Raw genomic sequence first — 26,676 nt, forward strand, 5'->3', positions numbered from 1 at the left:
GCAATGTTAAACCACTTTGTGATCTGGAAAACCCTCAAATATTATTATTTTGTGTTTGTTTCTCAAACATATTACACATCTGTGTATTCCTTTTCTATAAGCATTATATTAAAATAATCCTATTTGGATTTTAACATTTAAAACACAGATCACAGAGTCTAAAGACTCCAACAAACCCATTGCAGTATATACTGAACAGTGGGTCTAGAAATGATGATGCCACATACAACAGTATGTGTTTTCACCATCATTACTTATAAAAATTGGTCTATTCTTTCTCTCTCTCCTCTTTAAAAAACAAAACAAACAATAACATACAATAACAACATATATTAATAATAATAATTAATAAGAAGTACAGTAAAATAACATAAACATAGTAATTTATTATTATAAAATAAGTCCAAGTTCTTTTGGATTTATTCATCCTTTTCTTTCATTTATATTTTCTGCATAGAAACTATTATTGTTTACTTTTTGTAAAAGTGCAACGCTAAGGTCGTCCGCCGTGGGAAAATTCTATTAATAAACGGATTGACCTACTTGCAATTCTTAATAGAAATTTCGGCCAATCAGCGCCATCGTTTTAAAGTGTATCAACCAATAAAAACGCCGCTTTTTTAAATAAGTATAGATATTTTTAAACCAATAGATTTTTATTAAGGCACCGCACCAGCACTGCAAAGTTTTCTATTTATATCAATGTGTCCCGTAATCGTTCATAGTTCATGGACGACACATAATTACTAGCAATGTTCATTACTCTTAAATTACTGGTGTGTAGCCTATCATTCGATATCTCGTCATGCGCGTATTGCCAAGATGACGAGATTTGCATTAACTACCATTTTCTCGTGTCGCGCATGGGACAAGTCCGTCCCTCTCTATTAATGTTAATTTCTCTGCATAATGTAGGATAAAATATTCAACAACACCATATATCAGTTTCTAGTCCAATTTAATGTCTGACTTAACTAATTTTTCAGTTATACAAATACGTTGTGATTGCTACATGATTGTGTCTTTTTTCTATATGTACACCTCTAGGTCTAAACGCTAACTGAACTATTGCCCTCTAACATTTGCCCCGCGAAACTCAGTTATGAATCCCATTGGTCAGTCTTCTAAATGAGCTGATTGGCTAGATTACTAAGAATCCCATTGGTCATTCTATGCGTTGCTTGACCAATACAAACATACCCGGCCTTGTGTCAACTATACTATTCTTTAATCTCTCCCTCATCGATAAGCTTATATGTGCACTTTGTGACTGTCATGTTTACTGGCCCTTTTGATAAAATTTTCAATATTTCTCACATGAGGTAAACCCACATATTCCACCTACAATTTCTAACCATAATGTGACAAATGGTACAGCCCAGTAAAATCGGGCTGTCCATTTTATGGCCGTTTTCGACCTTTTTACGCAGAGTTTTATGTTAAGCAGTGTGCTCGGGTAATGGTTTATTAACCGAAGTCCCGAGGGTAAACAATCCAATTTGTTTGTTTGTTAGTTTACGCAGTAAAGGATCCGTGGTCTAGTGGTAACACACTGGCTTCACAATCCAGAGATCGCTGGTTCGATACCCCGCTGTACCTAACCTACTAACTCGTTTTTCGCATGAGACGTTAAACCGAGGTGCAGTGTACTAGGTGCTATACTCCGAGCACTAAAAGACCCAGGGTCACCTATGGAACGGGGTGTCTCCTGTATCTTGCCCTTAACCAACTAACACGTCTTTCTGGGGGCGACGGCCATATGGGAGACAATCCCGGTGCACTCGATAAAAAAATAATGAAGAATTAGTTTACGCACGTGATGTTGTATTCATGGCATGTCATCTACCATATGTTTGTTGTTTTTTTGTTGCGTAATAAACACATAATTTGTTATATTATTAGAAAGTAAAATGTTCATTCTTAAATTCATTTATTGCATTTCCTATAATTGTTAATTTTAAATGAATACAATGCATTGTCATGATTGTGTGATTTGTATTACTCGTTTTTTTCTTCATGTTTAGTAGTTTTGAGCTAAAACTCGTTTTTTTTTCTTTATGTTTAGTAGTTTTGAGCTAGTTCTTGTTATGCTCTCAAAAAAATTTGGCGACGAGTAACTGCACGTATTATAGACTGCTACTAATGATTGATTGATATATTTATGTATGTTGTATTTATAAAGGTCTTCAACCTCGCTTACTCATAATTTATATACTGGTCATAAATATGTGTTTAGCGTTATTATCGATGATGTTGTTATCAATTCCATGAACTTAAATGTGGCCTTCTGGAAATGTATATAAATCTTTAATCTTGAATCATAAGCGTTGAAATAGAAGTTGTAATTCAAAGGCGAATATCGAGGTCGGATAAGCCCATTTAAAAACAACGTTGTCATTTAAAGGCGAATATCGACGTCACATAAGCCCATTTACAAACAACGTTGTCATTTAAAGGCGAAAATCGACGTCGCATAAGCCCATTTACAAACAACGTTGTCATTTAAAGGCAAATATCGACGTCACATAAGCCCATTTACAAACAACGTTGCCATTTAAAGGCGAATATCGACGTCACATGAGCCCAATTACAAACAAAGTCGTCATTAAAAGGCGAATATCGACGTCACATAAGCCCATTTACAAACAACGTTGTCATTAAAAGGCGAATATCGACGTCACATAAGCCCATTTACAAACAACGTCGTCGTTTTAAGGCGAATATCGTCTGGTCTCGTTATAGAAACTGCAGCCACGGGCTTTCCACTAAGGTCGATTTGAAGTGATTTATTCCCACTTTTTGTTAAGTACTTAAACAAATGTAGCCATGAACATATCATAGCATCCAACGTCTTTGCTGTTCTTTCATTGTCTTAAATTACCAGTTCTTAAATATTTCTGAGATACGGTCCTTATCGGCGTCATGATGAATCAGAATGTTCATGCGAAATCCCTAATCAACCAGTGTGAGTAGTGCGAACTAAATATCCTTTTAACAGACGTGGAATACAACGGATTAATATCCTGCATGCTACCGAAGACCGACCAATTCCTGTCATCTTACTTATTGATTCCCGACAGCTAGTGTGCTCTACCAAGTATAGATGTTGACAGTAGGAGAAATTGGCTTCTTAAAAAAAACATTTGTACTTTCTTAAGGCCGTGTACCAGACTCGGCACATATACGACGACCCCCGTTTCCGAGTCAATGACAGTTTTGTGAAAATCGATCCAGACATGAAAGTTTTGGGTTGTGTCGTTGCAATTGTACATTTTATTCTGTGTCAGGACGTTTGAGACAGTCGCTTTGCGCAGTTTTGTTGAATTCCTGTGATTAACAGAGAGGGAAAGTTCATATAGAAAATTATTTGAGTCACGTTCTGCGAAAACTGGGCATAATGCTTGTGCGTAAAGTGGCATCCAAGATTAGCCTGTGTAGTCCGCACAGGCTAATCAGGGACGACACTTTCCGCTTTAACGGGATTTTCGTGTAGAAGAGACTTCCTTTAAACGAAAAATACCACAAAATCGGAAAGTGTCGTCTCTGATTAGCCTGTGTGAACTGCACAGACTAATCCGGGATGACACTTTACGCACAAGCATTATGCCCAGTTTCTCAGAACGCGACTCATTTAGATAATGACACCATGTACTCTTTCGCATCTCCGGCCCACGATGTTGACAATATTTTTGCTTTAACGCTGTTGCTCCCATGCTTTTATTATGACTGACCTAATATTTAGTTTGTCATTTGACCCCCGTCATGCGAAAACGGGTCTTATGCCATGCGCGGTCATCGTAGCCCCAGACCATCCTGCGCAATTGCGAACTCTGACCAGGGGTTACGTTGTCCGCTGTAAAGTAACGCTAAGTTTCGTGGTCTCATTTGCGGAAAGAGAAGCTACAGCTTCAGACCAGACTGCTCGACTGGATAAACGCTTTGCATGCTGGGAAATTTGTCGTCTGCAAAAATGTCGTCTGCTGAATTTCTCAAATAAGCATTTTCTTCGATTTTTTCAAAGAATAATATCAGAATAGCAAACAGTTTGGATCCTAATGATACGCCACGTTCTGTGGCATCTTATCTGGATCAAAACTGTTTGCAAAGGCCTTCAAAATTCGGTTCCAGCACCGAAAGGGTTAAACACCGGCCGCATATCATATAAGACTTATAATGAGGCGTGTCATATGTGTTTTGCGAAAACTAGTAAAATAGTCAATCCGATTGGTTTTAAGCGAAAGCACCCTGATAAAGTAAACAAGGTAATGAATTATCTAATCTGGTTGCGTGTGCTGTCTTAAGTTACTATATGTATATACATGTAGTAATAAAATAATTTTTAAAGGAGCACGTGTGACGGGGTTTAGCAAAAATTGTATTTACCCTGAATTTATTTTTAGGCACCACTACCAGCGGTAACACAAGTATTTAACACCACAAAACGAAGTTAATAGTTTAAAATATGTCTAATATAGCTTGTGTCTCGGACTTAAGATCGAAAATGGTGTTTGACAGATATCAAAATGTATGCTTAGTTTGAAATCAGTCAGTGACATAAAATAAGCAACAACACAAATAAAAGTAATGTTAACAAAATTTATTATAATTGTATGTCAATAATTGATAATGGCGATCAATGTAATAACATGTATAAAATAACCATTTACATCTATATCACCGGTACATGGTCAAGGAAATCACCAAAACATAATATTATGTATATAAGAAGATATAACAGAAACATTACAGTTATAAAATAAAAATAATACAACGTGTTGAACACTTAAAACAGGTTGGCCCATCGTTCACCGGTATGTTCCAGGAAAGCAAACTACTCTATGTAACAGGGTCATCGCGTGCTAATAAGAATGTTCAAATGACAGGTCCATTCAAGACTCTATACAGCATATTTTTTAGGTAAACCGTTTACTACGGAGTTCAGAAAATATTTCTTAGTTTAGTATATGTTTAGAATATTACTTCAGAATAAGTTAAATAAAATATGTTAAAACAAAAATAACAATTAAAAAAGTTGGTAAAATTATTAAAATATATTTTATCTAATATTGCCTACGTGCATGACTGAAACCAAAATATTGTTTGCAATGTTATGTAAAAGTTAATGTTGTTTACATGTACATCTGAATGTTGTTTTATGAAATATACCATTCGTTTACTCTGTACGGTGTGGAGTGGATGCCCTCGACCCACACTCACCACGAGGATAATAAAATATATTCAACGGGAACGTAAAACCTCGTGAAAGGTTCACACATAGATATTTAGCAATTCAATGGCACATGCCTAATAACAAATAATAAATACATTATAAATCTGATAACAACAAACCGAGTCTCGTGAATATGCAAAAACCTAGAAAGAATCAGACATTGAAATGTTTTTTTTAAAGACGTAGTTATTACGAATCACGTCATCCGTGTCAATATAATTCAACGTACGAGAGGACGTTGATTTCTGTATAGAAGGGCTCCACATCAAAGACAATAATGATAGATCCCATCGCTTCTTAAACCAATCTTCTAACCTGGCATCTCCTGGTGGCGGGTCAACACAATTCATGGTTACATTAAACTGAGTTATAATATTAACAAGAGATTGCCAAGCAATATATATTGTCCCCTACCGGTGAAACTCCACCATTGTCAGATTTTTTTTAATTTGTTGCCATAGCAACCAGAATTCTTGACGTAGGAACAAAATGAAATGACGTGCATAATCCCCATATTGCCATCTATCCATGTTTTTTTAAGTTTCATGAAAAAATATTAAGAACTTTTAAAGTTATCGCAGGATCCAGAAAAGTGTGACGGACTGACGGACAGAGCGCAAACCATAAGTCCCCTCCGGTTTCACCGGTAGGTGACAATAATGAGAGTAACACATAGTTCAACTCGATGTTTTATCCAAGCAAATATACATGCTAATGCTTTACACACGTGTTATTGCCCTCTTCGTAATCCTAAATATAGTCCTATATATTTATACCTGTTTTGCATAAACTCCATTCGTGAAGGCTTTCGCGCCAAGGAATAGATGTTCAAACGTGCGTATTCAAACACACCTTAATTGAAAGCTATCTTAGTCCGTATAAATAAGCATGTGGGAAAAAAATATCCCTATATGCACAAATTGTTAGTTATATAATTGTACTGGCTATATGAATCATTTAATAATTGTTTTATTGCACTTTGTTTTCACGTAACTGTTTCCGTGCGCGTCATCACAACGATGGGAAGATGGTCGGTAGAGACGGGAACTGGGAAAAACCTCATTTCCGGTTTGTCGTTGCACAATTGCCATTCACATTGCTGAACTAATTCTATTATGAAGATTTTCAACACCATCTGGGCATAAGTTTTTCCTATGCATCCGCGCGCTCCGTAACTGAACGGCAGGAAGTGAAACCTTGCTTGTTTATTACCGTCGGACGAGGCCGCGTCGATATCCGTCCACCGGTCTGGGTTGAAATCAGCAGGGTTTTCAAAGAGAGGCGATGTGTAGTGCGTTTCCCGGATACTGTACATGACAATCCAGTCTTTTGGTATCAGGAACCCCTACAGGACACACAAATCAGACGTGTATTCACAGAACTCTCTTGAATGACACTACTTGCTTTAACTCTTTGATGCAAAAATTGTTGATTATGACATCCTCTTTTTAAACCGACTTATCGTGTCTTTTTTTCTATCGAATTTTTATAAATGCATATGAAGTGAAAAAATGTGTGGATCAAGAATGTTCGTAAACACAATATGCAATACTTGTAAACAGGGGTTTTGGCCTTTTGGTATTTACGTCGCGTCGTGCAAAAATGGGTTTTATGCCTTATGTGGCCAAATTTGCTCCACACGAGCTCGCGCAATCGCGCAGTCTGGTCAGGAGCTACGCTATCTATAAAGGCACTCACTGTTTTTGTTTTCATTAGATGGCAAGGTAGCTCAAGAGCAGACTGCGCTGGTGCGCTGGCTGGTCTGGAGATACGCCGACTGCATGTGGCATAAAACGCTCTTTCGCATGGTCAATTTAAATAATATTTATAATGTTCATATTTTTCAATATGTAATTAAACGTTAAAGCAGGGTGGGTACAATACCACCATGTATGATGACAAAACGTATTCATAGTAAAACACGATCACGTCTAACCTTCGACTAGTCGATAGAAAAAACTGTATGCAATAATGCTTTTCATAAACTTCGACCTGTCGTTATGAAAACTGTTTGCAATAATGCTATTCACATAACCAACTGGATCCGTGACAACACTCCCGGTCAGTCGCAGTAGTACAAACATTTTTTATCTGCATAATTAATTAGCAAAATATACAAGTACCACTTACCCCCAGCTCGAAGGATTTCAGCACTTTCCGGAAGCCAGCCCCGGCAGGCGGACACAGACGCAGCACCTCATTGACGACGCTGTTCAAATACTTGAGTTCATTTATCTTCTGAAATGTCAGTCTCTCCGTTGAACAATCGCACCCGTCACCGGCAGCCATAGCGTTCTGATCTGTCCACAATGTATGCCTGATTTCGTCCCGTAATTTCTGCACGACGTCTTTCCGTTGCCCTAGAAACATGACGGAGTTCGTGGTCGTACTCGCCAGCGTCTCGTGACCAGCGAAGAGCACATCAAGCACGCCCTCGAGTAAATCGTCCTCTGGGTCGACGCCCATGGTTTCGCTGGATTTAAAGTAGGACATCATCACTGGGGTATAAGGCCCCTTGCGTACATCCGCTATAACCTCGCGGAGAATCGCGAGTAGCTGTTTTTTCGCCTTCAATCCCTGTCAGAAAATATAATTATTGTATGTATCGAAACAAATAGGACACTACTTCAGAGCATGTTTTACTCTATCAAAACCGAACGCTACAAAGTATAACTGGACAATTATTTACAGGCTTCACATGAAAACTCATATATTGATGGAGGGCTATATAAAAAAGTAAGAGTATAATAACTATTTCTTAATAATGTTTATAGTTATTGCTGTCAGTCAATGTTCTAGTGCACTCAACTACAATTGAAGAATTTAATACTTTATAACTTCATAGATCTACATTGAAAACTGTGTTGAAAGGCAGAATGCAAGATTTACAGCTCTGTTTTCGGAGTTATTGTCCTTGGTATGTCTATTGCGCTTAACCCAATCACTACGTGAATTTTATTGTGCAGATCGCTCCTGAAAAAGGATTCAAATGAAACTTTATAAAATGATAGACGACTTTAAGAAAAATTGCGGATTACAAGAATCATAACTTATTTTTTGAAAAAGGAATTAATGCCTTTTGTAAATTTTGTTTTGCATAACTTATAGTTTACAATTGACTGTCATGAAATGTGTGCATATGAAGGGCAATAAGATTGCTGATTTTTTTAAATAAATTATTTTTGCCAAATTTTGAAGGTCGTGTACATACTCTTTGGTCAAAATAATACTTCGGGGAAATCACGCATTTACAGAAACAGCATGTCGAGTGAATTTTTTTCAATTGTGCGTCCAACAACTGCCAAGCTAGCTGTCCGTCTTTTGAAAGGAGCATCTTTATAGCTGAGATGTAAGTAGTGCTCATTTAATATCCAATTTTCATGCAGAAGTTATTGATTGGTTTTCTGAAGGAAGATTTATACGTTTAACAATTCTGAAGAGCCACCTACCTTCCGAAACCCAAATCCAGGAAGGTTCACCGGTATTGTAAATAAACTATTCATAAAGTCCACAAACATCTCGTGCATTTTGCCAATCCTCTTCTCGGTTGGATCAATGCCCATCAGTGCGCCCGCCGCAATCCTAAACGTCATCTGCTTGCATTCTGGGTAGGTTACTATATCTCGTCTGCACTTCCAATCTGTCAGAACGGACGTTACGCAAGTTTTAATGAATGGGATCATCCCTTCAAGCGTCTCGCGACTGAAACAAAAAAATAGTTTGGCTTAAATTGAACTAAAATAGTTGAACATTAAATATGGTTTTCATCTCATTTTCTATGTTTTCCTTCAGATTGATCACGTCTGGAATTGAAAGATGATTATGTCCTCTTCCGTTGATAAGCCATGTACATAAACACACACAAAATGTGCAAGATCGCTTAAGTGCTTTTAAATCAGAAGAGAAAATCAAATCTTAATTTCTTCTTTGGACTAACTGGTGTGTTAACAAGTACTTAATTGATCTTCAACTTTTAATCCAGCGTTGCTCAATAATCCACGCATCTGAATTAATGTATCTTTTAAAGACAATACGTTTGTTAAACGTGCATTAAATATAAACTGGTGTGGTATTCCAGAAACATCTTAAGTCATTTCTTAAATGATTCCACTTAAGTTCAAAATAACAATGTTTTGTATTTCTTTACTAGATAAGGAATCACATGTTTCTTTTGGTATTCCTAAAATAACATTGACATAATGATGTTATTGTGATGTAATTCTTGAAGCCAAACTATTGCAATAGGAAATGAAACACTAATGAAAATTTCCCAATTATAGGATAAGAATAAAATATAACTTAAGATGCTTCTGGAATACGACCCCTGGCTTTCAATACTATATTCAAATTTAATAATTTTATAACAACATACAAAATATTTGTACTAATCAAATACATATGAAATGCATTCAGTCTCAGCCATTTGACAAATGATCATTCTGGTGTTGTGTTTTTAGTTTAACAATGAAAACCCATTAGGCAGGTTATTTACCATGTTGACGAAGTATTTAGTATCAACCAGCTACTTGCTGAAGTTTTAATGTTGACTTAAATACAATCGACATAATATTTGTATGAATCATCCGCCTACGTTAAAGGGGCCTTTTCACGTTTGGGTAAATTGACAAAATTGAAAAAAGTTGTTTCAGATTCGCAAATTTTCGTTTAAGTAATGATATTTGTGAGGACACAGTAATACTGAACATTCCCCATGCTCTAAAATATCCATTATATGCATGTTTTGACGATTTAAAACCTGAACATTATAAAGCGTTGCAACGCTAAACGAATGACTAATTTGGAGAGTTCTGTTGTTGTCGTTATATTTTGTGAAACTACGAGTATTGCTTATATAATGTATAAAATACATCATTCCTTGTATCAGGAAGGATGGCCGAGCGGTCTAAGTGGTAGACGTTTAACTCCAGGACTCCAGGGGTCAGTGGTCCGAGCCCATCTGAGGGTTACTTTTTTTATTTTTATTTTATTCTTTATTTTTTTACTTGAGCTTTTTAGATCTAATGTTTACATTTATCAATATAAAACATTTAATGACAAACTTCAAAACATGCCAAATTCTGTGAAAAGCCCCTTTAAAGCTTAATGCAACTCCTGGTTGTAAACGTTGATATAGCAAGTGTATGTCGTGTAAAACATATTCTTCTTATTATATTTAAAACAACAAATCTAGACATAACTGAGCCTCTTTCTTTAATAACTGGGCTTAATACATGTGGGTAACGTGTCGTCCGAGATAAGCCTGTGTAATCCACTAATCAGCGCGACTCTTTCCTTTTTTGTGGTATTTTCCTTTTAAAGTTAGTCTCTTCTCAACGAAAATCCAGTTAAGACGGAAAGTGTCGTCCCTGATTTGCATCTGCGAACTGCGCAGGATAATCTGGGACGAAACTTTAAGCACAAGCATTTAGCCCAGTTTTCCCTGTGGGGCCGTCCATAAAGTATGTCACGCTCCAGGTGGGGGGAGGGGGTGTAAGCAAGTGTGACAGTTTGTGACATGGGGGAGGGGGTGGGTCAGGCCATGTGTGATGTCACACATTTATTTGAAAAAATACTTTTAATTTATTTATTATTTCCGTAGTAGAATTTAAAAACAATTTTCCAAAAAATTGTGAAACATTTGAATTAGTTTTATATCAAAATAAGACGAATTGCGTATCTCCTGAATGTGTTGTTCGAATTTTAAATAGGCACCTTGGCAAAACCTCCACGCAGATTTCATAAGTAAATGACGAAATAATATATTGGACTGTTCCATTTTTTAGATAGTAAAGGGTTGAAAGAAAATCTAAATTATAATTTCGTTTTTATTAGAGGTTTACAAATGGATATTTTTTCATTGATGCCAGTAGTAACTATGGATGAACACTTCACCATGTATGGATGATGTCCACAGTGAACATTTTTGAATTTAACATGTTATTCACTGAAACACCGTGACAACTGTTGACAATTAACTATTCTAGTATGTAAGTCATTTTAATAATGTGGAAGTTCTTTTAAGTGAGATTTTAATACGGTTTAATAGTGAATCGTGTTTAAGATTCAATTTGAAATAGGTTTTAATTTAAAAAAAAATATGTTCGAAAGTGTGAGTTTGTGACGTACTTTAGGGGGGGGGGGGTCCAAGATTTTGTGACAGTTTGTGACATGGGGGGAGGGGGGATTAAAAATGGTAAAAAAAGCGTGACATACTTAATGGACGGCCCCTGACCTCTCTGTCACATTGATCAGGAGTTCAAGTTCACAACGTTGCGAAATAGGTTATCTCTGCCTGCAAAGATATTTAAGTGTAATATCGCGATAGACAGACAAAACAATACAATTTATTTTGCATTAATGCGAAATTAGAAAGCAATTCATCAACATTTACGCAAAAACTCGTTAATCGTTTAAAGGATTTAATTTGAATCATTTGTTGTTCAAATACGAAAACAATCAGAAATGATTTATATCCACATTCAAAACTCGTGGGACTTGAAAGGACTTATTCGAACGAGGAGTCGTACAAAAAATGTAAAGATGAAAAAATGGAGACCTCAGGTTTACTGCTAATTTGTATTACAGGTTAAGGTTGAACATATTACATAATTCATATCAAATGATGGGCGTTGATGTCTCAGAGAAGAATATTTTTGGAAGTTTTCATTTTTAAAATCCGTCTTAGGCCGAAGAGAAAACTTTCTTCTCTTAAACCGCAATGTCGAGAGGTAAATATTTGATATGTAAAATCGAATTGCTTTCCATACTTCTACAAATCATTTGCTCTGTACCACAAACCGACGAATTGCCCTATGTATGTTGTTCGTTTCTTGAACTATAAGTAATAAATTCTTTCGCTGAGTTGGTCCTAAGTCGAACATGTTTTGCAGCATTTTATTTAAAAAAAAACAGTAAGTAATAAAACGTGGTTAAAGTTATATACGTGAAATTATTGATTTAAAACACCAACCAATCAATTGGTGAGTAAAAAAATAGTTTTTCAACCAAAATTGAGGGTGTTTTTTTACACGAACATGTAACAAGTGGAGAAAACCACTTTCCAATATATTTTCTTATTTTCGAAAGTATTTTTCACCATATAAATGTGTATGGTTTTGATAATCAAAAAACCTGCAACAGGGTTTTGCCAACATACCTACACTGGTTTTAACTGCAAACAAACAACTTGTGTTGGCCCTATTGCGAACCAATGTTTAAGACGTTTTTTCCAAAGTTGATTGTGTTGCAATGCCACTCGAGAAACTAGCGAAAACAAATGTTCCACATCAGTTAGTGTACTTGACTTTTCCCTAAACAAATTAATTAGAACCCAAGCAAACGAATGATATGACAACATAACAAACTAGCATAGTAAGCAATAGATTATAAATCTCTTTTAGGTAACAGAAACTTATTCTTGTCATCTTGAATAAGCCGGTATTATCAAATGATATTTCAGTGAGACCTTAACTCTTTGCATGCTTTGTCGTCTGCTAAAATGTCGTCTGCTGAATTTCTAAAATTAGCATTTTCTTCGATTGTTTTCAGAGAATACTATCAGAATAACAAACAGTTTGGATCCTGATGAGACGCCACGTTATGTGGCGTCTCATCTGGATCCAAACTGTTTGCAAAGGCCTTCAAAATTCGGTTCCAGCACTGAATTAACCTTGCATCAATAACATCCTAATCCATATTCTGACCCAACTTTGAGTGCGTCTTTTTCTGAGTTCGATCATCATGTTCAATTTGGTGTTCCCATTTTTACAGATCTGAGTGTGTTTTTTCAAGTTTTGAGCTGAGTTCGATCATCATGTTCAATTTGGTGTTCCCATTTTTTTTAATTATGTGTGTGTGTTTTCAAGTTTTGAGCTGAGTTCGATCATCATATTCAATTTGGTGTTCCCATTTTATTTTATTCTGAGTATTACTCAGCCCCGAGTTTGAGGATGAATATGTGCGTATTCTTAGAGCTGTGATTTGAGAGTACCGTGCGCTGACTGACATTCTCAATACTCAGCTGAGTTGAACCTCAAATCTCATCGTCTGAGTTGAGCTCAAAAAATGAGCCGCGTAAACTAGGCTTAATTCATGTGCGTAAAGTGTCGTCCCTGATTATCCTGTGCAGTCCGCACAGGCTAATCAGGGACGACACTTTCCGCTTTTATGGTATATTACGTTTCAAGGAAGTCCCTCCTTACCGAAAATCAAGTTTATGCGGAAAGTGTCGTCCCTGATTAGCCTGTGCCTGCACAGGCTAATCTGGGATGACACTTTACGCACATGCATTAACCCCAGTTTTCTCAGAACAAGGCTCAAATTGAGAATGTTGATTATACGGGGCCCAGACTTTTCCTTACGTAGAAAAAAAATCGGGTACCAGAAAACCCCTGATGTGTATGCTAGTCAGCGGTTTAAGCGCTAAACACGGGATATCCGAAAACGACCATTTGATATTATTGCGGATATATTTGAATATCTTAGACGTTTCATGAAGGGTTCTGTTATGGTTTATGCCGACTCCAAACAATTGGAATGCGAAATAAAAACGGAGTCTCACCTTAACGCATACATCATGTGCTTTCTTCGTATTTTGTGCACGTGACCGGACGCCTGTGATAAAGAATCCCTTGCCGAGTAACAGTCGTGTACTTAATGGCCATGTTGCGGTCACGAGTGTGTTCTCTCCCATAAGAATCTTCTTCACGTTGTCGGCACCGACAACCCGGATGCATGGACTGAGAAGCAAGTGGCTCTTATAAACGTTGCCGTAGCGACGTAATTTTTCGTTGTAAAAGTCTGCTCCCTAGAGACAGTAAGTATCATTTACATATATATAATAGTAAGTCTAAATATTGGAGTTTTTCCTTTTGCTATGATGTAATGATTTAATACGCGTTTCTTGCACACACAAATTATGGCTCACAAAATTTGCAAATCTACAACATTTTTTTTTTCATTTTGGTCAAATTATCAAACAGTGAACAAGCACCTTTCAGATATGTTAGTTTCAGAAACGATACACGTGATGCACATGCTATAAGCTATACAAAATAATACACACATTAATACTCAGCAATGACCATCTGCTTACATGTTTGAGAAGGTCAATGGTCTCGCCTATGACGGGGTAGCCCATGTCTCCCGGGGGAAGGGCAAGGTCGGGAAACTCCTCACGCGCTACCCTGGAGACGATGTACCATTGCCATAGCAACCGTATAATGCCAAGCATAGAGTTCACCAACGTAGTGACGGCGTATGATAACGACATTAATGACGTCGTCAGCACTTCCATGGTACGCTTTGGAGCGGTCAGTTCTTGAATCAGTTTTCTGTAAAAAGAAAAGGGGAAGAACACGTCAGAAGATGTGCCGAATTGATACAAGTTTTTAAACACTATGTAAATGCTAGATAATGCAAATTGGTGCGGCAATACGTCGGAGACGTATTAGAATTGCGATAAAGTAAACATATTGCAATACGTATAAAAACATCGTGAATTAAAGAGATACACATTTCATAGTAATACATTAACAACAAATAGCTGCTATCTTAAAGGATATCACAAAAAGTATAAACAAACTATTTCTCGCCTGAAAGTACATTAGACATAGTGAAGACGAAGTCTTTACACCTGCTTTACTTCAAGGTGCCAAATTATTAGTGAAAACTATAAGTTTAGGTCTGTGTTTTACGTAAGAGTGAGTGTAACAAGCAACTATTATAGTTTTTTTCGTTAAACAAAATTCGAAACTTGTTACACATAAAGACGGTGAGATTGATGAACACTATACCTAAAGAGAAAAAATATAATTTTGGCGAAGAGGGATGGTAGAGCTAATGTATTGATAAGTATGTAAATATAACCATTTATATACATGATTTATGTAGTATTAATTAGAAACAACGCTATAAAAATGATCAAGTGACACCAAATGATATATAGCGAAAATGTATATAAATTGCTTTAATAACAATCCTGAAAGAATCATTCTTAAAATTGTATTCCTTTCAATATTATATATTCGTTGATGTAACAGTACATAAAAACATAAGTGCAACACGGTATTTTCCAATAAACTGATATTTACGTATAGCGCATATTGCATAACAAACACTACATACTAGCATGCTTATTTTAGTACGTATATATGTGTCGCGTTCTGAGAAAACTGGGCTTAATGCATGTGCGTAAAGTGTCGTCCCAGATTAACCTGTGCAGTCCGCACAAGCTAATTAGGGACGACACTTTCCGCCTTAATTGGATTTTTGGTAGGAAGAGACTTCAATTAAACGAAGAATGTCATAAAAGCGGAAAGTGTCGTCCCTGATTAGCTTGTGCGGACTGCACGGGCTAATCTGGGACGACACTTTACGCACATGCATTAAGCCCAGTTTTCTCAGAGCACGACTCATATTTTGCATGTTACAAGCTTGCAAGACGTAATGCAGTATATTAAACGTATTCTTGTTCAACGTAAGTTGTAAAACGTTCGTATATTCGATTATGCAACTTCTACTATGAGAGCGGTATTTTATTGTTTACATCTTTAATAAGAGATAATATTTACATTTAAGTGTTTGTAAGTACGTTTATAGACAGGTGTCCCCCTCAGACGGCCCACATAAATAGTTCGACTTTTTCTAACCACGTTCACTCATTTCAATGGAAACTCTGTGTTGTGACAGATTGAAAATCGAACATCAGAGAATCGGAAAGCTATTAATTCATCCGCGTCATACGTAAATGGGTCTTATACCAGTTGCGACCAGCGCAGCTCCTGATCAGGCTGCGCATGGGTGTAGTCTGGTCTGGGTCTACCGTGTCCGCAAACGGGACTACGGAAACTTGCGTAACTTCATAGCGGGCATTGCATCTGCTGACCAGACTGCTCGATTGAAAATGCTGTTCGGGAGCTTCGCCGGGTGAATTGGACATAAGATCCCTTTTCACTTGACGCGGCACAGTAACGACATTTTGCTAAAGAACGAACTTGTGCTAAAGAGCTCTTGTTATAAATGACCGCACCCCCCCCAAAAAAAAAATATATATAATTGTTTTTGAGAGAAGTCAACAAGCGACTCATACACAAACATGGCATATGGTACACACGTACAGATTAACATATTTTTTATAAAATAAGTATCTCAACCAATCAGACTTTTGTAAGAACTTCGTATGTTGTAGAGTTTTATGTGTTTTTGACCGGTTAGTAAGGTTAACTATTCAGCCTCTTCCCGTAAATATAATCCTTTACCAGCGCCTTTCAACCTTAAATAGCTTTTTCAGTAAACTCGAAAATTATCTATGGTTTGTTCTAACGTTTTATTCATTAAAAAGAAACGTGTTTTTTTTTTGTTTTTAAAAGGATGCAAATTCACAGTTCTACCAACTTGTGTGACTGATAAGAAGAATACATTGAACCAAAATTTTTTAATAAAAACTTTACCTGAACGAAAATGAATGATTCCTTATTTTATCCATTGACAGTATGTTATAAAACAAAGATGATTAGAGCAACTGGGATACTTTTTGATAACCAGCCTAGCAATGCTTCCTCGGCAGAATAAAACGAACAGCTATATAAAGCTTATTTATACTAAACAAATAAACAAACACGTAATATGGGTTGTGTTCTTAATTGTTTGAACTATTTTGTTTTGAACTTTCCTTAAAAACTATGTTGAAAGATGAAGATTAATTGTTTGCTGTTTTTTTTTTGAGTGATTTACGACGCCAGTCATGCACATCCGTTCTTGTTTTTTCGATAACAATACAGCCAATTCATCTTAATTACCATTTGACGTTTCGAGTAATTACATTTATAGGATGATTTCAGCATTTATTTCGTGTCTTCTAAATTGTAAACGAATCTTAATGTTTAGTTCCGCGTTTACCTAAAATCAGGATTCTTTTCTTTCAGTTAAAACATGTTTGGATGACGCAGTTTATCACGCAAAAACCCGCTTCCAAACTTCTTATATATTTGCCTTCAGGGATTGTCTTAGAGTTATATATAATACTCTACTAAGTGCAACATGAATTTACATTTGATTCTGCAGTTTAACGTTTTTTTAATAATTACAAACATGTGAAAAAGGGTTCCTCTGCTTGTACCGGTGATGTTCGTTTTGGAATGGTAATCCAACCAATGGAGAGTAAGTTGGTTCCTTTTTCGTAGTTTATTATTCCTTTTTTCGAATAAGGAATAAGGAACAGTTCCTTATTCCTTATTCAAGCTTAGAATTTTTTATATATGATTTTAAAGAAAAATAATGCATACATTTCTTAATGTATTACGTATTACATATTCATGTTTCTTCTTCGCGCTTGCATAGGATTTCTTGCTTAAATTCGAATACTTACTTCACATCAACAAAACCTAAATCATATAACATTATTTTACATGTATGTGTTATAAAAGTGCAATCTTGTACATTTCAACATGTTTGTTTTTATTTAAAGTCCAGTTCCCTTTTCGCGGTTCCTTATTCCTTATTCAAGCCGAATAATGAACTGGCATTTTTTTACTTTAACATCAATGCAATTGATCTAAAGTGAACCACATATAATGAACATCAGTATACATGTACATATATATAGGTTGTATATAAATTTAAATACTTCTCCTTAGTTTTATGTAATGATAATCCTTTTTCAGTTTGAATAAGGAATACAGAACTGGTTCCTTATTCCTTATCACATCTAACAAGGAACTGTAATGTTCTTTCTATACATTATAAATCGCAATGAACCAACGAGAGAAATAAAACGAAAATTATTGTAAATGTAGGCCGGGTATAAAAATATTAATTGCAGTACACTTCTACTTTTTCTATTTAATGATAACATAGTTCTTTATTCGGTTTGAATAAGAAATAAGGATCTTGATCATTATAACTTATTAAAATCTTGAGAATTGTTTGCATGATTTTCTTAATTTTTTTAACAAATATGTTATGCTTGACAAAGGAATGATGAACTGTTCATTATTACTTATTCGAAAATGGTATGTGGAGCAAGGTACAAGAAACCAACTTACTCTCCATATTCCAACAGGCTATTTCAAACGGATAAAAACGGTTCTGTGACCAACTTGAATATATACAAGTATGCTATTACTTTTTAAATATAATTATTTTAATTCTAAAAAAGTATAATAGCTCTATTTAAAGAATATGAACAAGTTTCTTGGGAAACCGGTCGTATTTAACCCTTGTATGCCTAGAGTCTAGAAAAAAGGCCTTAGCAAACAGCGTAGACCCAGATGAGACGCCATATGATGCGGCGTCTCATCAGGGTCTGCGCTGTTAGCTTAAAGGGATTTCTATTAGAAATAGTATAAATATAGAAATAAGTATACTAGACAACCCTAATTTTGGAAATAAATTGATCCAATTTAGAATAATGGGAGAGTCCACTAGGCATAAATGGGTTAAAGAATATGAACAAGTTTCTTGGGAAACCGGTCGTATTAATAAGCTTACAGAGTATCGTCCCAGATTAGCTTATGGAGTCCGCACACGTTTGACTTAGCTTGTGTTTTTTTTTAATGTAGATCCGACTTCCTCAAAACTTACAATAAATCCGTAAAAGCGGAAAGTGTCGTCCCACAGGAAAATCAAATATGAACCGTGCTCTGTGAAAATGGGGTTTAATAAATGTGCGTAAAGTGTCCTCCCAGATAAGCCTGTGCAGTCAGCACAGGCTAATCAGGGACGACTCTTGTGCTTTTATGAAATTTTCGTTTGCAAAAAGTCTCTTCTTGGCAAAAATCTACTTTGGACGGAAAGTGTTGTCCCTGATTAGCCTGTGCGGACTGCACAGGCTAATCTGGAACGACACTTTCCGCACATGCATTAAACCCCTTTTTTTCCGAGGAGGGCTTATATGTATTCGTATAGTGCTCTGCATGTCCTCTCAACGATTTGTATCAATTTAACATATGCTATTATTTGATTATTATGGCTCTGATAGTTTTACATTTCTATTTATGTCCTCTTTGTGGTTTTGTCATTAAACCCCTTTCACAGTTAGGGATTTATCCGTACAATAAGAGTGTCAAAAGCAAAGGCCACTAAACACTTTAAATATAATGTCGAGTTACTATGATTATTAGTACGCTTCTTTTGCCCTTCCTCTAAACGGTAAACATTTATAAGACCTGTTAATCTTATGCAATGTGTCTTATTTACACTTTGTTGCATGCACATTAAATTGCAATCCGTCACAATGTTTCATAAAACATTTACAATTTGCTTGTGACAGAATGCAATTAACTGCTGCACTTTTTATTCGTGTGTCATTGCACATGACACTACTTTTCTGAACCGTCTGGAAGCTTGCCACGATTTCAATGGATCTACTAGTATTTGGCTGCAAATAAATAGCATTTTCTGCCACGTTGTATTTGCTTTAACTGTAATGAATAGCTCGAAAAATAAATCGTGAACACGTCAACTCCATCATTAGCATACGTCTTGCGCACTGATTGTTTGCTACATTTACAGACGGTTTTGTACGTGCACTTTTTGCACCAGTTTGCACTGTTACTAAGATAAATATGTATTTAAAATCGGTATGGGCAATTAATTTATTCGTTGTTGGCGTCGCTCTGGAGAGCGGCGACTAGTATGCAATGCATTTTATTTCGCATATGGGAGGAGAAGTTATTTTACGGATCAATGTATTTTTTTAAGAATATCTTGCATAGTGGTGATTTTTTGTGTAAATTAGTGTAAATAAGTACTGCATTTCAATGTTGTGCCTATTACATTTATTACAACATTTATTGCCAATAATGCAAAGCTTATTGTTTTAATTAATTACTGATCCACAACTGATCACAGGGGAAATATCACAGGGACTGGGCAAATACGCGAAACTTTCTGGTTTTGTATAAAAACAAAACATAATCAAAATATATTAATTGTGTGGTTTTTCTAATTTGCTTGTTTAGTGGAGAATGAATGTAGTACGATATTGTAGTGGTACGAAAACGTACAATGTATTAGTTTATTAATAGACATTTAATAACGATCGCTATACACAACTTCACCAAATAGCAGTATTTAAGCCGGAATAGCTCGGTTGGGAGAGCGTTAGACTGAAGTTGTGTACGCAACAATGATCTAAAGGCCCCCGGTTCAATCCCGGGTTCCGGCACGAACGGAACAGTTCGGCGGCTGACAATTTTTTTCAGTCAGGTTAATAAATATAATAAAGATTTATTTTATGTAGACATTTTAAAATCCATTTTACTACAATCGGACATTTTTATTAAAATTGATGGATGCCGCGTGGTGACAACGTTAATTAAAATTTCTTACATCACTTAAATATCTTATAAAAAAAATACACGTGTTTTTATATTAACAAATAAATGAAAACAAAACATCTATTAGCCATGTATTTTTATGGTTGTCTTTCATAGGCCCTAAGTACTATCCCTACCACATATAGAGTGCGAAGCGCGACACGTATTATTGATTGTAACAATGAGTTGCGATAAAGGAAGCAGCCGCTTATCAAGGAGGAGCTGTGTCCCAGCACCCCTTTTCCCTAGAGTAAAACACTCCTCGGAGTTTGTTTTTTTAAGAACCACATATAGAGCGCAAAGCGCGACACGTATTACTATCCAGGTGGTATGGGCCCTTTAGCATTATCCGATCATTACGTCCATAGTTATCTTCCTTAGAATTTGAGAAATTTTTAAATCGTTTTTCGAAGTCCAAAATTTTCATCCGATTGTTCCCAAACTTGCACAGGTTTTTTATCAATGAGGACCCAACCCAAACTCTCTATATGAGCAATATCGGACCATAAGTCCAGAATTATGTATCTTTGAATTTAAAAATAAAAGTGAAAAACTGCTTGGTTATGTGATTATGTCAACATTTGTCATCAGATTCTTTCCAAACTTACAGTGTCTTCATATCAATGAGCATTTTTACCTCATTTAAAATGAAGAACATAGGGACAATAAGTCCAGATTTTTTTTCTATAAAATTTGACAAAATAAACAATTTCCACTTGTTTAAAAGATTTCAAAACTTTCGTCTGAATCTTTCCAAACTTGTTAAGTGTTTTTATATCAGTATTATTCGAACCCTATTGAAAATGATGAATATTGGAGCAATAAATCTATTGTGATATTTTACTGAATTTCAAAGTATTGTGAAATGCAGCTTCTTTATGCAATTTACAGTTTTCATTCATTTTTTCCAAACTTTTACAGTGTTTTCATTTCAATGAGTACTCAACCCATATCGTAAATGAGCAACGTAAGAATAAGTTCAGAATCATCTCCCCTTGAAGTTGAGAAAAATATGAAATTACGCTTACAAGATGAAGCAGTTTTTTTAAACCTACACAGTTCTGTTCGATTAATGCACACGGATGCCAGTAAAAAAAAGGAAACCAATGTAAATTAAATGAACTATGAAATATTTGGGGGTTACAACACAAAATCATAGATAATGGTTATTTGGGGTTTATAACACAACATCATAAATAATGGTTATTTGGGGGTTATAACACAAAATTATAGATAATGGTTATACCAGTATCTTTTTCTATTTTGTTTCAAATAATCGGCCAATATATTAAAATTTACTGTAAAAAAAATCGTTCCATGTAACTTCATTGAGTGCCTTTTACACTGAAATTCCCGACGCCCTTTGATGCTTTGCATCAATACTTATCTTGTAACGATCCTTCAATGTATATTGATGCATGCAGGCGAGTGCAAAGTTATTGGCGAGCTATAAAAAGAATAAGTAATTACACACATGCTTAAAGTGATATTATTTGCATCTAACAATTTATAGGTGTCTATCGCAACCGTTGCTTATTTTTGGTGTTTTAACTTCATATACACTTGTATTTGTTAATGCAGCATCAACATACTAAAACAATATAATGCATTTGAATATCAACCGTACTTTCGTTTTGACAACTGACGACAGAAATAGTTCGATTTACGATGTGAATCTAAATTGAGTTTTAGTGCAGATTTGTTCATACGACACACAGACACTATTTTGTTTTACGGATCATTTCGGCAAAGAAGACTCGCCAGTCATGTAAACTATCGAATATAATATATATATTTTTATAAACAACTGGAAGAAGATGAGTTGCAGATAATTGATCAGTCACCATATTTTAACTTATTCTTTTGACCTGTTAATTAATTTCAGCTTAATTTAACAGTGAAAAATGCCCATAATATCACTTTAAAGCGAGATTATACGATTTTGTATTTATGTTAAATTGTAATATATTGATAAAATATATTACATTAACACAAAATAGGCAAGAAAAATTATACATTAAAGACGAATTTCATAAAAGGCAGCAAAGACAAATTAGCGCCCCGAGCCGATTGTGACGAAGATATTTCATACAAATTTCCCTACAATAACCGAAGCATTCGTCTTTGTATTAGGATCAGAGTTAGTGTTCGTGTGTCGTATGAATATATATCGTTGCAGAAATTTAAAATGAACCGTTAAACTAAATGTCAATTTACATCGTACATGCATGATGTACATGCTGGCGAATTCGACTGTACAGACATTTTCGAATTCAGAATTAAATACCTGGCTTATTTCGCATTTTCGACACATGTTCTTCTTAACTTGTATTCTGATTTATATTGAAATATATATATAATAAGTTTTTTTACATATTTTATATAAATTCCTAAAAATTGACAAAATCGTATAATCTCGCTGAAAAATGTCAGTTAAATAAGCCTTCCACAAATGTATGGTTTGTTCGACGTGTAAGCTTCGTTCATTTTTTCATTTCTTTAGCCTGCACATTAAGTCATAGAAATAACATTTGTACATGGAGTTATACAGATTTTGTTTATAAATTCAAAAAATAATTATATATTATTATATGCTTCTTAGAAAACATCCACTGAAAGCACATCGTATGCTAAAATTAACACCGTAGGGTTAAAGATATGTATATTTTTATTTATGTTTAAAGGACATCGAAAACAATAAGTCACGGAAATCCAACATTGCAACAAGGTAGATATTTATACAAATGACCGTGATCTCAAATAGCCTTTTTTAAACGGAATACAATTAGGTTAACTCTAAATAATCGTTAGGTGGTAAACTGTATGCTTTATCTGATAAAAAAGATTATCTTAATGGCCTATAAACGTTATGGTTGGCTTTAAATCGGATTTGTATTCACATATTGCTACAATTAAATCATCACTAAACCAAATGACATTCCTCCGATTATATACTTGACTAAAAATCATAAACAATGAATGCAACTAAAATGTATGCATTTGTTGAAATATGTCATGCATTTATAAATAAAAGTGTGTGATTAAAATTAGGTCGAGCAGGTATATTAATTACAACTGATTATCATCAGTGTGTCGGTAAAGGCTCGATGTTGTCAATAAAAAAATACCATAAATATTGTAGGGAAAGCGAATATGCTGTGTCAACAATCCAAAACAATATAAATTACGCCCATGCATTTATACGATATTTTGTTAAAACCATTTTTTTTATTCTGAATTTATTCAGAATTGTTAGCCAATTAAGAAAAAATGCGTAAGGTATACTACCTTCCTACTTCGGCAACCACCTTGGCTATATACATGTACATGTATATCGATGCTTAATGCCTTTTTATAACGCTATATTTTTCCGTTGCAAACCTTGCAAAATCTGAAAAATATGCGCTGCAGCTCTGTGAGATAATAATCCTTCTGTTAAAGTCTGAAGAAAAGTGCACACATTAATTTCACAAATTAATGAGAAGTTTTGCACAGAAGATTGCATGCGTAATTTTAAACAATAACGTTACTGTTGAAACTTGACAGTTCCTGCTGCAGCACTTAAAGGGGCATTTTCACGTTTAGATAAATTGACAAAATTGAAAAAAGTTGTTTCAGATTCGAAAATTTTCGTTTTAGTTATGATATTTGTAATGAAACAGTAATACTAAGCATTTACCATGCTCTAAAATAGCCATTATATGCATCTTTTGACGATTTAAAAACCTGAAAATTATAAAGCGTTGCAACGCGAAACGAATTAATAATTTGAAGAGTTCTGTTTTTGCCGTTATATTGTGGGAAACTACGTGGATTGCATATATAATACAATTGTTATCGTATCATGAAGAATGGCTTAGTGGTCTAAGTGGTAGACTTTTTACTCCAGGACTCTAGGGGTCAGTGGTTCGAGTCCTGCTGAGGGTTACCTTTTTTAAATTTTATTATTGATTTTTTTACTGGATCTTTGTATATCCAATGTTTACATTTATCAATATAAAGCATTTAATGAAACACTTCAAAACATGCAAAAATCTGTGAAAAGGCCCCTTTAAAGATCACAGCAATCTTTACCTGAAGAATTACCATTTGCTTTATCTAATTGTAGGCTAGAAGCTTATTTGTAGCTTAATTGCCGAAATAAATGTTGTTGTTGTTGTTGTTGTTTAAAGATATGTATTGTGTACAACTTTTTAGAAAAAGGCATGCAAAGCGTAAGAATAGTTGCGCATGCGAACTTGTATGTGCAATATTTTAGTGTCTGTGTTGTTTTATAAACCACTATTGCGAAGCTTTGCCAATGTGCAATGTAAACTTTGATGTTATAAATATATGTAAACTATGAAGAAAACCCCGCCCATAATGTAGGTGTTGCGCATAGATATTTTATATATAAATTTCACACAAAACGCAAAAACTCCTTTAAAAATCGAAAAAGCGAAACCTTTACAATTAGCGCTGCATTATTCGGAGACAATTTAACGTTTGCGAAAATCGCACGCCAAATATAGCAGCTGCGCACAAAAGCTTTATTTGTAATTTTCAACAAAACGCAATAGAAAATCATAAGATTATTCAAAATGTTGATAAATTTGCAAATATAAGCTTTTAAGTAATTTTAATAATAAATAATAACGCCTTAAAGAGTAATACAATTTAGAAACCATGACAATATCCACTGCAGCGCATTTAGATAATTGTTCTGTAAAACTGCGAAGAATGTGACGGACGGAAGCACGCATCCACGCACGCACACACGGCCGCCTACTTTTGTATAACCCAACGCCTTTTTGCGACGGATAATAACCCAAGAAAACGTATTATAATTAACTCAGCGGCGCGGATATTAATTGCGTTCTGCTCACCTCAAGTGATACTTCAGAAATAATTTCCGACAAGTTTTTGTTATGGTGGTCTTAACAAAAAATATTTTTTTAAAAACTGTAAAAATAACTGATTCTGCAATATTAAAAAAAACGCCAAATTTCACTTAAATAAGATCGTATTTCAATCAGCCTGAGTTGAGTTTCATTATTCCAACGTTATTCCTCTCTATGGTGGTCATAACAAAAAATATATTTAAAGAAAACTGTTAGAATAACTGATTCTGCAATATTAAAAAAAACGCTAAATCTTACTTAAATAAGATCGTATTTCAATCAGCCTGAGTTGAGTTTCATTATTCCAACGTTATTCCTCTCTGCGGTGGCAGTGGAGCTGTCTGTTTAGTTTTATATTTAAACACCTTATAAGTTGCAGGACCGCTCCTGTATCATTCAATAACACAACGCATTATGTAGACACTTAAAAAGACTTCTGCCACTATATTGGAAACGCACATACCGTACACACACAATTTAAATCCGTCGTCTTTGTTCTACATTCCACGCAGTCGTATTAAGTACATCTTTCGCAACGATATCATTTAACAGATCTCAAAGCTATAAACTTTCAGTGATGAATAAAATATACAGTGTCATGATACAATTTTTTTAATATTCCGCATAATACTTCACCGTTTGTCAGCAATATTTCACCTTTTGTCCACAATTTGGATCACAGCCCTCGTTTGTATGAAGTAGATACAGCAGCTCAGTGATACCAGATTTTTCGTACCATAAGTATACTGCACGACAAGTTATCGAAAAAGAGCGCGTGAACGACAAGGCGAAGTTTACCTCAGGTCACGCTGACACGGCACGCTAACACATATTTTCTTAGATAGATATAAAATGTTGTTTTTAAGCAAGATGTAAGGATTATAGTATGTACTTTCTGCGGGTTACATATACATCTTATTCTGATTGCTTTACAGTGTTACGCATACTGAGCATTACAATACATGTTGTAGCATTGTGTAATACATCGAAACGTACAGTTTTCTCAACGTAAACTGCATTAGGGCCAAAAAAGTCATTCGTTTGCGCTGACATCGCCAAAAGAAGAAGGTTATGTATGCCGACTTCATTTTAAGTCGTTTACTGTTTTCAAAGATTCCCTGGCATGAATAAATCTCCTACATCTGTATATCAATATTTCTAAAGGTGTTCTATGTAATGTAATGCCATGTTAAGTTTATTTAGCGAATTTATAGGATGTATAGAATGATCACTAACTCAATAGTTGTGT

The 26,676-nt window shown here is 35.1% G+C and overlaps 1 protein-coding gene across 1 annotated transcript; it reads right to left on the reverse strand.

The window, feature by feature from the left end:
* Positions 1 to 4,582: 4,582 nt before the first annotated feature.
* LOC127858527 (cytochrome P450 26A1-like) lies at positions 4,583 to 26,078 on the reverse strand. Its single transcript, XM_052395732.1, is given in 7 exon segments — positions 4,583 to 6,575; positions 7,361 to 7,807; positions 8,680 to 8,932; positions 13,791 to 13,855; positions 13,857 to 14,036; positions 14,325 to 14,562; positions 25,686 to 26,078. Coding segments are annotated over 6 exon segments (1,506 nt in total). The 5' UTR covers positions 14,526 to 14,562; positions 25,686 to 26,078; the 3' UTR covers positions 4,583 to 6,215.
* Between the last annotated feature and the right edge of the window lie 598 nt (positions 26,079 to 26,676).

This window comes from Dreissena polymorpha, chromosome 14 (assembly GCF_020536995.1).
Source record: "Dreissena polymorpha isolate Duluth1 chromosome 14, UMN_Dpol_1.0, whole genome shotgun sequence".
NCBI classification, from domain to species: domain Eukaryota; kingdom Metazoa; phylum Mollusca; class Bivalvia; order Myida; family Dreissenidae; genus Dreissena; species Dreissena polymorpha.